Source organism: Notolabrus celidotus, chromosome 11 (assembly GCF_009762535.1).
Source record: "Notolabrus celidotus isolate fNotCel1 chromosome 11, fNotCel1.pri, whole genome shotgun sequence".
NCBI classification, from domain to species: Eukaryota; Metazoa; Chordata; class Actinopteri; order Labriformes; family Labridae; genus Notolabrus; species Notolabrus celidotus.
In genome coordinates this window covers 26,305,230-26,318,625 of record NC_048282.1, presented here as the reverse complement: position 1 = coordinate 26,318,625, position 13,396 = coordinate 26,305,230, and the positions used below count along the sequence as shown (strand labels likewise).

The 13,396-nt window shown below is 39.6% G+C and overlaps 1 protein-coding gene across 2 annotated transcripts; it reads right to left on the bottom strand.

Moving 5' to 3' along the window:
• Positions 1-3,595: 3,595 nt before the first annotated feature.
• Positions 3,596-12,092, bottom strand: b4galt3 (UDP-Gal:betaGlcNAc beta 1,4- galactosyltransferase, polypeptide 3). Of its 2 annotated transcripts, none has more exons than XM_034696342.1 (8): positions 11,758-12,092; positions 11,096-11,189; positions 10,438-10,996; positions 10,117-10,352; positions 9,807-9,997; positions 9,604-9,726; positions 8,708-8,812; positions 3,596-7,809 (listed from the first exon to the last, which is right to left on the bottom strand). In XM_034696342.1, exons 3-8 carry the CDS (start codon positions 10,718-10,720, stop codon positions 7,458-7,460), a joined length of 1,290 nt encoding a protein of 429 aa, XP_034552233.1. In that variant the 5' UTR covers positions 10,721-10,996; positions 11,096-11,189; positions 11,758-12,092; the 3' UTR covers positions 3,596-7,457. The 2 variants fall into 2 exon arrangements, with proteins under 2 accessions (XP_034552233.1, XP_034552234.1); XM_034696343.1 differs by having other exon boundaries at positions 10,438-10,991.
• Positions 12,093-13,396: the final 1,304 nt, after the last annotated feature.

The window sequence follows — 13,396 nt, the reverse complement described above, 5'->3', positions numbered from 1 at the left end:
GTATGAAAAAAAAATGCGTATTGTTTTGTATCTTATTATGTTATATTGTACAGTATTGTATCATTTATATCACATCATATACTGTTGTATCATATTGTTTCGTGCTGTATTGTATAATATCAAAACAGCCTACAACAAATAACCTCTGTCTATGCTCTGTTATTGATTCACTTTATTTTTCGCACTTTCTGTAAAATGACTTTGAGTACCCAGAAAAGTGCTTTATAAGTATTATCAATATCATCATCATCATCATCATCATCATCATCATCATCATTATTATTATTATTGTCATTATTGTTATTACTATTATTATAGTCATTATTATTATTATTATTATTATTATTACTATTAACATTATGATTGTCATTATTGTATTTATTATTATTATTATTATTATTATTGTCATAATTGTTATTATTATAATAATAATAATTATTATTATTATTGTTATTATGAATAATAATATCATTATTATTATTATTATTATTTGTGTTATTATTATTTCATAGTGTAGCATATTTTATCATTTCATATTGTATCGTATCGTATCGTACCATAACATATGGTATAATTTCATTTCATAACTTATCATATCTTATCCTACAATTTAGTATTGTATCATACCGTTTAATTTTATATCATATATCATATCATATCATATCATATCATATCAGGGGTATGGTATAGTATGGTATTGTATAATTGTATAAATGTTATCATATTGTATCCAATGGTATTGTATCATTTGTATCGCATCATATCGTATCATTTTGTTTTTTAATCGTTATCTTATCGTCTTCACATTGCATTGTATCATATCATTAAGTTTTGTTACATGTATAATGTAAAGCCTCCGACACTACTTTATTAAAATGCTGCATGTGTTGTTCTGTTATCTAGTATCACTTCTTTCTTTGTTTTGAAATGAATGCAGATGCTTGTGAAAGCGCATATCCTGCTAGCCCACTCCAAAATATGCCTTTCTAATGTTCACCTGCCTGTGGGACAGGTGCATTTTATTCTCTAATGTAATGCACACGAAACACCATCGGGCAACTTTCTCTTCTTTCCCTGTTTTTCTGTGCATCTATTTTTGTTTGACGAAGCACCACAGTTATAACGAGCATCCTTGTGCAATCACTCGTGGAATATCAGTCTGTCTGCATGTGTTTGTGTGTTTGCTAAGAGGGCGTAAGCATCGCTGAGGGTGTGAGAGGTCAGCTATGTCTTGTAGGGCCATACAGTAACTTGAGGTGACTAAAGGCTGCCTCAGCCCTCTGCGTCTGCCTGCCACACTCACTGCAGCGGGCCAGTGTGTCAGTCTGCTGGAGGGAAAGTGCAAAGTAGCCTGTCACTGCTGCCATCCCAGAGTGACAGCATCACAGAATGTCCCACAGAGAAATGTTCAGGTGTTGTTAAAAAAGGCCAGTACATTGCAATATTGTGTCATGACATTAATGCAAGAGATATACATAAAAGCCATTATGGGTAGTTACAAAAAAATCTGTTTGTTTCTGTTTGGATATTCTTTTTGAGGTTTGTTTTTTTAAAGCATTTAAAAAAAAAAATTGTCAGACCAAACAATAACATGCTGAGTAATAATGTACTGGTTTTTTTTTTATTATTATTATATTTTTGTCCTTTTTGCCTTTATTTGATAGGACAGCTGAAGAGAGACAGGAAACGTGGGGAGTAGAGAGCGGGGGAGACATGCAGGAAATGGTCGACCAGCCGAGAATCGAACCGGCGACCCCTATGACACGGACTGTGGCACTTACTGTATGTATGTGGGGCGCTTAGACCGCCAGGCCACCAGCACCCCTAATGTAATGTTAATCCAAGCTTTACCCATGCATCTGTGACCTTTATCCCTGGTGTTACTTTTATTAACATTAAGCAGATTTTCATGTATTGATTTCTCTCTATTTATTGTTTATTATGATGTTTTAGGTCTTTGTTTGTTCCTGTATGACACACCTTGGTCTGTGAGTGAGAGGTACAATATGAAGAAAGTTAACTTAATTAAAACCAGCAAATTGAAGTCCAGACGTAAGAAAAATGCTACATACAGTTGTGCTCATAAGTTTACATACCCTGGCAGAATTTATGATTTAGATAGATAGATAGATAGATAGATAGATAGATAGATAGATAGATAGATAGATAGATAGATAGATAGATAGATAGATAGATAGATAGATAGTTCTTTACTCGTCCCACAATGGGGAAATTCAAGTGTCACAGTAGCAAAGTAGACCGTGCAAAAAAAAAATATATAAAAAAAAATAAAAATAAAAAATGTATATATATATAAAGCAAACAATAGCCTATCAAGTATCAATTATTAAAAAGTTAATAGCAATTAAAATTAAAATTAAAGAGGTAAAAAATAAGCATATCTTACAACATGTATGGTTATATAGTCTGACCACTGCAGGAAGAAAAGACCTGCGATATCTCTCCGTGAGACACCGCAGGTGACGAAGTCTGTCACTGAACGAGCTACTTAGTGTTGTTATGGTCTCCTGGAGGGGGTGTGACATGTTTCTTAGGTAGTTTCTGTTGTCATTATGATATAAAAAGAGTAAACATAGTTGTTTGACAATAAATGGCTTCACCCAACCCCTAACCATGAGAGAAAAAAAGGTTTTCTCTTATCATTCATATTCTCTGAAAAATTGCCAAAAAAAATCACAAATTCTGCCAGGGTATGTGAACTTATGAGCACAACTGTATGTACGTATGGTACAATGTTTTGCAAGAAATCAGCCTCATTATTCATTATTATGGGACAATGTTACTTGAAAATATAACGTAGTCTTCTTCTCAGAAATGAAAAGTTGATCTGATAATAAAAACTAACCTAAAGTTTACCTGCAAGTAACATCTTGTATTATGCAGTCAGGTGGACAAAACAAAACAAAACCTGTTGAAGTTTTACCAACTACAAAGGCTAAGCAAAAACAGCAGCATGCCACATTTTTGATACGGCTGTAATACTGCTGACACTATCAGCTGTTTTGACTCCATGGTCCCATGTGAGGCTGGAGTCTATTCTGGTGTTGTGCTGTGATTGGTTACAAGGTGCTCTCTTTTTGGCCACCCAGTTCTTGAGGTTTTGTTTTCCCTCTCCTAGTGAGTCATGCAGCATTTTAGATTATGAAACAGATCGAACATACAGCGCTGGGGGTTACTGTCTATTTATAGGTATGATCTCATATCCAACTTTTTAATCCTGCTCTTTATGCCCACATAGAACAGCCAGGCCTGCGACACACAAGGGTGATGTAACAGGTTTGTGCTGTTTTAGATAACTCTTCAGTATGTGTTGATGATGATATATTACTGTTTAATCTGCCAGATAGCATGGACATCTGATCTCTTCAACGTTGTAGCAGCATTAATCAAAATGCTAAAGCTTGTGTTCATTAAAAGGCCTGGGGTGTTGTGGGGGAGTAAGTGCATCATTGTGAGTATTTAAATGTATTTATAGTACAGTGTTTATTTAAGTGTCTTCTCTGCTCCACATGTAAGGCATTGCATAAGTGTGTTTGGTGAGTTTTGATAAAAAATATAGAAAGGGACACTTTAATTGACGATGAGTTTTTATTGATGGACATTTGCTTTCTGTCAAAACACAGTCAATCAAAGCAGGCTGCTGCGGTTGCCTTTTTTAGAGACCTCGCTCACAAACACCCAGCACACACACTCTCTCTCTCTCACACACACACACACACAAGCACACACACTGGCACTCTTACTCATCTTGAGAACAAGGTCAGTAAATAAGGCGACCTAAGAAAACCACAGGTACATTGCGTTGCGTTATGTACTGAAGCGTATTGCATTCACCTGGGAAAAAAAATTCTGCTCTGTTTTTCTGAATGAACAAGTTATCTTGGAATTTCTGAATTAACAAGTTAATCATCTCAGAATTATGAGAAACATGTTCTTTTTTTGTGAATTAAAAAGAAAATTCGCTCTGTTTTTCCGAATTAACAAGTTGTTGGGTGGCCTACCTGAACGTCAACAAAAGCTCTAAGCTTTATGCAGTCAAGCTAGCCTCCACTGTATTCTGTTGTGTGCATTTAGAACAGGCATTACAGTAATAGCGCGGAAACACAGATTTTACAATTTTGGAACTGAAATTAGTCTATGGAAACTGGAATTTTAAAATAATTTAAAAATATAAATCTTTGCAATTATGCTAAATTTCAAGTGTCTTATTTTGAAATGAAACATCAGATCTAGTTGTGATTGACAGGATTAAACCATGATGTTTTCCCACTATTGGTCGGAGCTGAAATTAGTCAGTGGAAACTTGCATTTTTAAAATAATCTCTCTTTGAAAATATCTAAAATTATCATTTATTCAGAAAATTTAAAATCTGTGTTGGTGAATTTTAAAAATACCAGTTTCCACTGACTAATTTCAGTTAAGAACGATAGTGGAAAACGTCATGGTTCAATCAAGCAGCAACCTCCAATCTAAAAATATGAGTCCAATGCAGAAGTGCTAAAAACTGCAGTTAATCGAGGATCCGCTTGAGGCTGGCTCCGGGAGCACCGGAAACCACATACACACCAATTCAAAGACGACGATCTTTACAGCAGAAATAAACATGTTTACAGCCTGGTACAAAAGACAAGTGTAGTCTGGATAGCTCATTTCTCAATCAGCACACACTGTAGGGGGGTGAATTTTTCTAACGTGGCAATTTCAAACATATTGAGATTACAAGTCTTCCAATGAGAGGCACAGCTGACCTGATTGACAGGCGGGAACACTGTACAAAACACTCTTCATGTAATTCCGAGATAATTAACTCATTAATTCAGAAAAACAGAGCAGAATTTATTTCCTCATGTGAATGCAATACGCTTCAGTAGTTATGCAATCAGGCTTCTTCATAATAAATGGTGTGATGTATTAGATATGTCTCATTTGAATGTTCTCAACAGCTCTTCTCACACGTGTTTGTTTATGGGCAAAACCAACTTGTGATATAATGACCCCTTTAAATAAAAAGTCTTACCAAGAAATCCCAAAGCCAGTTCACTGAATTTGCATTCAACTACACTGTATATATTTCCAACACTTAACCTTTATAAAAACTAGCCTATTTATTAAATATAGAACAATCTCCAGGTATGCACACAGTTTGCCGATTACTCTGAGATTACATAACGTCCTTCAAAGCTTTCAGTGTGTCACTGCATCATGTCATACAGGCATCGTCACAGGCAATATAATAAATGGAGGATATATTATCTATTGTTATGCAACTAAACTCTTATGTAGTATAAAGCTTGGAAATTAGGCCTCATTACATCTCCGTGTGTCAGTATAATCTGCTTGTACTGCACTCTTTGTATTGTCTGGACATATATAAACATAGACTCCTTCTATAAAACTAGATCCATTCATAAAACACTTAGAATGTACGTTTTTTTGGTTCCATTAACCAGCAAAATTAGGGGAGAGTTGCTCTACACCTTTAAGCTCAGCAGGATCAATCATGTGATACCACGCACACGAGAAACCCTCCAAACAGAGCGATGCAAAGATTTGATTGGCTGAAACCTGTGAATGGCGGACGTTAATATTTCACATTCAAGTCACAACATTGCAGTTTCATTCAGTCCTTGGTTCCTCTTGGCTGGCGCTATGCCAGACTGAGCCACTTGAGGGCGCTCACATGTAACCCAGAAAAATGTCTTGGATCCCCCCCAGTAGTATGAGGCACAATGTTAACATAAGGAACATGGAGATATTGTATAAATATGGTGACAATGGAGACCCCTACAGCAGTAGAAGTCAGAGTTTAGCTCTACCAGTGAGTCAATAAATAAAACAATAAATTAAATACATTCAACTTCAACACATGAGCAATACATTACCTGTTGTTATGATAAAACACAGTCCCAAAACGAGTGGTTAATAATACAAGTCACCTTTTCTCTAGTCAAATAGCAGCAAGAAATCCTAAACCTTGTGAGTTCTCAAATTGAAGTCCCTGTCCTCGAAATAAGCTCACCTGATGACGACTTAGACCATACATTCCACATGGCTGATATGGAAAACAAACAGGATCTAAGAGATGTAGTGGCTTTGACTACAGAGAAAAAAGATGATAGTAGTGGATTTGTTTACACAAATAACTTACATGCACGTCCTAATTTGGGCAGGCCTAAAAGTGAAACTATTTAATCCTCTGCCTAACACGCATTTCCTCTCCTTGTGTCCACAGAAGCTTCATCTAGCAAAAAAAGAACAAGGAGAGGCTTGTTTCTATTTGTTAGAGTTACCACGGTCTTTCATAATACACCAAAAGACCCACTCTGAAGATGTCAGGCTGTTTTAGCCAACCAAGCTCTACACACAGTGCTTTATTGTAACTATTTGTAATTTTTGGACATACTATCTGACATTGGCAAATGTGCAGCCACGGGCCTACAATATTGTCTGCACTTACTTTTTTCCATTTCTGACTATATTCTAAAAGAAAATACTGAAGTACGGATAATATCAGAAGCACAGGTCTATCCATGTATCGAGAGTATAGTCAAGCTAGACAACAACTATCATGCCACGTTTATGTAAAGATAGTCATGATAATATTTCCTCACTTTGTTATGAGTGTATGTTTGGATACATAATTATCTTCCCATTTGATTTGATTGTCTAGAAACTAAATGTCAGAGAGGCACCAGACAGTAAGGGAAGGGGACAAATCAGTAAACAAATAAATAAAGAAGTCTCTGGATATAAATATAAACTCTAGAATTGTCCGATAACTATGTTTGACTCGGCTCGGTCAGCGCTAGATCGATGCACACAAATATAAAACGGCAGTCCTGGAACAAATCATTGGTTCTGGTCTAGGATCAGCTCGAGCCTCCCTGCTTTTCTAACATTTGCAGGAGAAGGAAAAAATGAACCCCAGATCAGCGTCTAGAAGCAACTCTACCAGTCTATAAAATGCGCATTAAAAGAGAGAAGGCACAGAAACACAAACCCACCATGAAGTGGGATGGACTGACAGCAGCAGTTTTTCAGGAGCAAACTGGATGAAACTGCAGGTCTGCGAATGACAGCAGATGGGTTGCTTACAGTTTGCGATGTCTGGAAAAGAGCAGAGATTTATATATGCGCTGTCTCATTTTCATTCAGCTGCTTTTGGACCTCTGCGTGGTTTGACCGAGTCCTGCGCCACTGTTCTCTTTGGCTCCGGAGCGGAAGACTCATGTCAGTCAGTAGAGTCACATTCAGTAGATGATAAACCAAGAGATGACTCAGTGGCGTTGCTGAATGCATCCCTGTAGTAGCTTCTTCCTTCCACCCATTGCATAACCTGCTCTGAGCACAAAAAGCTGGTGTATTCTGAGTTCCACAAACCCAACACTGCTTTACGCTACAGATGTGATGCAGCCCCTGTTTGACACACCTCATCCTACTTCATCACACCTGTCTTCTCCCGGTGTGTTTGATTTTCTGTCTTTGACTGAGCAGGTTCTGTCTTGTCACCAACTGACTTGAGCGCGGTCACATTCGCTGCCTCCACCTCTCTGTTTTCCTGTTTGGCCGGGCTCCCGCTCTTGCTGCTGATGATGCTACGTTGGTGAACCGGGGTTGTTTCTTTCAAAAGGAGAGGTGCTTTCCCCAGTGGGAGACGGGGATCCTCTCCAATGTTGACAGTGAGGTTGGTGTAGAGAGGCTCCAGCTGTCTAGAAAGAAGCTCGTAGGTCAGAGAGTTGAGGCCATCGGAGCGCCAGTTGAGTCTGGTCCTTTTCAGGAGGTCAAATCTAGAAAAGTGAATACAGAATTGCAAGGTTGGATACGTCTTGGGGTCAAACTTGGGGGAATAGTTTAACATCACAGGTGTTTTAGTTAAATTCAGATGAATAGACAGACAGAGAGGAACCTGGAGAGAAATAGTTTCTCCATGTAAAACCTCAACTTGTAATCAAAACACTCCAGTTTTGAACAGATTCATTATAGAGATATAAGTGGAGCCCTAAAGGTGTTGGCAAGTGTTACCTTTGGACAGAGCTAGGCCAGCTGTTTCCAAACTCTGTCAAGTCTTGACACAAAGCTAGGCTAAATACCCACTTGCCTCAGCTTTATATTTAACCCTTGGATATGAGAGTGTCATCAATCTCTCCCTGTAATCCTCTGCAAGAAACCATCAAATCATGTATCATCAAAACATCCTTGTCACAATAAAAGGTAATTAGGTATAATAAAGTACTCCTGATGCAAAGCGATTTCTCTAATTTATGTTTGAGGCAATATAGGTGAATATGTCTTGTGGCTTTACAGCAAATTTGCAGGGACTTGTTTCTATAATGAAGAAAATCTTTCTGGAGCATCATGGGCTAGAAAAAGGAAATGTTCTTTTTAAATTGGAAAACAAATGAGAATGCTGCCTGAGGCAGCAGAAATAGTTGGCTCAACGGAGCGAGCAGAGAAAAATGCCAACGCCACACAAAGCAGTGTGTCTACAAAAATGAAACTGCCATTTTTGTTCAAACTCAACATGACAAGGAAAAGGGATAATAAAACAGAAGATAGCATAATTCAGATTCCTATCCCGAGCAATGAAGCCGTGATAAATAACAATGGCACAAAGAAAAGATAGTGAAAGTACTTCGTTTAAATCATACAAACAGCCCTGTGAGATATGTGTTTTTACATTCCTACCTGCGTGGGTTTTGCTCATTGCCTCTGTCTCCTTTATGCTTGATCATCTTGTAATGACCAATGGCCACTGGGGGGCGCATGATCTTCATGCCAGACAGGCGCACTCTGGATAGACAGCACAGCAGGGGTCAACAGGAACAGCGGATTCTCATTTAGAAGCGTAAAAGTGGGGTACTGCATCTCAGAGTTAGGATAACATAAGATCTACGCAGCCTGGAACTTTACCCTCACGCTATTTTCTATAATTCATAACAACAGAAAGAGAACGTCCAGTCTTTGAGGGATACATTTAAAGGCAGGAAATAAGGAAAGGAAACATAGAATTGTGGGTGACGTATGGGAATAACACACTTTTATGGTCTACAGGCGGTGGAAAACACTGCGGTTCCCTCTTTCCATCTCTGGTGCTGCTGTACCACCCCAGCTATCTCAGAAATGGAGTAAGTAATGTTGTGGATGTCCAGTATATGATATTTATTTTAAGTTGTAAACCAGAATGGGAAAAAAGAGTGGAGAGAGGGTACCGCAAGCGTAGAAAAAAGGAGATGAGCCTGTAAACTCTCAAAACACGCAGTCCAGCCTAAATCTGCAAGCTACTCCATGTGAACATACTCACTGAGCCCACTGCAAGAGAGATACACAGCAAAGCCACAGAAGAGGGAGGGGAGGTGAAGATGAAAGATGACGTTAGAAGGCAGAAAAGAAAAGAAAAAGAAAACATGTGGTATGGAAATGTAAATATAAAAGAAAAAGATGAATGAGTGGAGCAAAAGTACAAAAGGCGGAGAGGCTGAAATAGCCATGCATGTAGTTCTGATGCTGAACACACGTGTAAACACACAGTTCACTCCGTCATTATGTGGGACATGGACCTCTGCCTCTTTCACCATCCTCACCTTGCAGCGATGTCATCATCCTCTCCACCCCATCCCCAGTACTGGTTAGGAAAGCCGTTCATCTTCATGTACTGGTCTGGTGTCACCGCAGACACCCCACCAAAATACTGTGGGTATGGCAGCCTGAGAAGAACACATCACCAATTGAAACATCTTATATAGAAGTGCCACGCACGCATACATGAGACGCTGCTTTTTAATACCTGTATCTGAACTTGTCCATGGCCACAGACAGGTGTGTGGGGAACTGCTTGTGGCAGGTGTAGGTGTTGTGGTCGTTCTCAGGCAGCAGGTCTACATCATGCAGGAAGATGCAGCTCCAGTCTTCATCTCTGAGGGCCTCCCGCACCCCAACGTTCAGCAGCTTGGCTCGGTTAAAGGTACCGTTCCCCCACTTTAAGGTCAGACACAGAGACAGAAATGTTAGCAGTCTAAAACAAACAGCACGTCTCCAGCACTCTGCTCACCTGTATTTGCTTCATTTTAAAATACCCAAGTTGTACATGTCCTGACCTGCTGTACAATATAGATGCTGTAGTGGATCTGCTGTCGTTGCAGGAAGGGGTGCAGGTGGTAGAGGAGGGCACGCAGGTGAGTCTGCCGATTCCGATATGGTACCACTATCGCTGTGTGGTGGCGGGGTTCACAGTCTGGAGGACGGTAGTGTCCGCCTAGAGACACTAAGGGGTTCCTCTGTCTGATCTCCTCCATAGAAAGAGGGGCTGCAAGATGGACTGAAACAGGTCCCACTAGAGGAAAGAAATAAGAAAGTCTTATTGATAATCTTGGCATTTACATATTTCAGTTCATATATAACCCTTCACACTCCTTTACCGAGCAGCGGGGAAGGGATCTGGCAGTCTTTCAGTGGTGGTCCTGTAGCAGGTGGTCCAGTGCCAGAGTTGCGGGGTGGGGGAGGAGGTACTCCCAGATGACTGAGGTTTGTATAGACGTCGTGAGGTCGAGAGTAATCAAACTCCGGCTCTGTGGTGTGCACCAATACCGACACCAAGCCTCTGAAGCCCCCGAGGGAGAAGTAGAGAACAAAGGCAAACTGAAAGCCCACCAGCAAGGCCAGTGTGCACGGGGAGTCCAGAGAGCGACCAAAGCACGCCATTATCAAGAGAGATCGTGGAGGTACTCAATGTGTATTCAATGAGGGGGTAATAGATGGAGGGAAGGGGTAGGTGCATTTAAGGGGGCAAGTGCTTTAGGATGAGGAGATAGAGGAAGGAGGGAAATGAATGAGGGGAGGCAGAAGGAAAGGAGGGGAAGGAGGCAGCGCTGAGGTCAGGCTCAGGCGAGAAGGAGGGGGGTGTCCATCTTTAGGAATGGGTTGTAGTGGTGGTGAGGCTCAGTGAGCACTGCCATCACCTCCTGACCACAGACTGTGCTAAGAAAACACAAGAAAAAACAAGAAAATTATGAGTTGATGACATTTCTTTCTTATTTTTTTTAAATAATAACATTGAATACTGTAGAATTGCGGTACCTGGCTTTGCAAGGGGTCTAATTACAACCTGTGTTGAACCAGGAAGCGGTCACTCCACTCTCTCCTCCTCTTCCTCCTTTCATCATCAAGCCTTCTACCAAATTAAAAAAAAACAAGAGTGATAAAAAAAAGCATCAGCAGCGGATTTATCTCAGTAGCAGTCTACTGTAAGCTAAAATAAGCAGCTACAAACAATACCATGCAAGCTTCTTTATTTAGAATGGCCTATTCTCAGCTGTGACATTTCAATGGGGCGTTAATGGGGAGAGATGAGTGCTTGCACATTTGTTGATCAAAATAACACAGTGGTGCCCTGGTAAACACAAAAAAATACAATTACAGAGTTCATTGCAAGAAGTTGATACAATTTACTGAAACAGGAAGAATGCATCGCTGTTTTTGTTGTTGGATGGATAAGCAGCAGAAATAGCGCCGTGGTTATTATCAGTAGCCTCCAGATAGCAGGTGCAGCTGATTAGCCTATCTGCATCTATCGAAAAGGCCTGTGCAAGCACCAAGTACAGTATAAGCGATCAAATGTCTCAGTAACATTATTCGACAATACACCCCTGCATGCAACCTCCTGTCGACCACATCCCATGATTCTTCATTTGTATTTTTTCCTTGTCATCATGTAAGCTGTGCAGCACCAGCCGACTCACCAGCACATCCCTGCGACATTTTAAATCCAGCCCCCGGCTTCCTCTCACAGTCGACGGGCCTGCTGCCACAGAAGAGACGCGGTGGACCAAAAGATACCAGTGTTTTTTCCTCCTGATGCTGCTGGTTGCTTTTCCTCCTCTTCCTCCTCCTCCCTTTTCTCCTCCTCCACCACCACCAGCTCCTAATCTCTCATCCGAGGCGAAATCTCTCTGTAGCTGCTTAGAGACCGCTGCAAACGCTTTCACACGCAAGAGCATCGCCGCATATCGGTCCAGTGTCAACACAGGCAAGTGCGAGTCTCTGCCTCATCAGCTGTCACTGAAGCGTGGATTCAGAGGGGCTGCGGCGCACCGCGGTGACGCCAAGAGCGGTCTATTTAAAATGCGTAATTTTGATATCTGCAGTGGTGGACAAAGTAAACAGCTTTCTGACTTAAATGAAAGTATAGATACTCCAGGTCAAATATTACTCCAATACAAGTGAAAGTTGCTCTGTCAGATTATTACTTGAGTTAAAGTACTGGAGCACTTGCTTTTAAAAATACTTTGGTATTCAAAGTACTTTTAAAAAAATATCTCAACACTATTTATTTTCACAAAGCATGAGTGCAGTCAAGAATACATGGGTGTACATTCTGCTATGTTATGTGTATATAAAAAACATTATTTCATATCTAAAAAGTATACCATGAAATATAAGCACAGAAAAGTTTAAAATGTTCATCTGGAATAAAACAAGCGTGTTAGCTCCACATGCTTTCTCAGGTGGTGATGTTTTGTAGGCTGTGATGAATTGTGTGGTAAACAGATCAGAAATTGACAACAATACCAATCTTTCTTTATTTCAAAAACATCAAACGTGGGTTTGAAATATGGTGGTGGTCAGGTAGAGAATCAGAATCCTTCTCAGCCATAGCCATCATCACCACGACTAAATGAACGGACTGATGTGAATAACGTTTGCAATTGGACAAACTACATGCAAGTACCTGCAAAGTTTACTGTCTTTTAGATTTGATTTCAGAAAAGAGAATTCTTCAGCTGACTTCAAAGCAAAAGTAATGAGAAATAACTAGAGCACTGATAGAAATGTAGTGGAGTCAAAAAATATAATATTTGTCTTTCAAATGTAGTGGAGTAAAAGTAATAAGTTCCCCCAAAAAAGAATACTCAAGTGAAGTACAGATACTCTAAAAATGTACTTAAGTACAGTACTCAAGTAAATTTACTTTGTTACTGTCCACCACTGGAAACTACACAGCATTTAAACCCATACATTTCAAATATATAACCGTGTGTTATGGAGGTCATGGAGGACATAGAAGCTCAGCTGAAACAATATTGGATTACACTTTACAATAATGGAACAGTTTTCTTAGCGAAATAATGCTTAATTCATGTTGAAGTAATGCATGACTCCTGATGAATTTCTGTATGAATTAATAAAATAATTCCTGTTGTTCACCATGAACTAATGACCCTATGACTTCATGTATTGACAACGTGTTTAATACATCATTAGTTAAGGTATGGTAGTTAAAAGTTACATCATACATCAGTTCATATACGACCCAATATTGCTCTGGTTGTGTCATTTTGTCACAGTGGAATTAAAAAAAAGGTGGCTTATACAGGATAC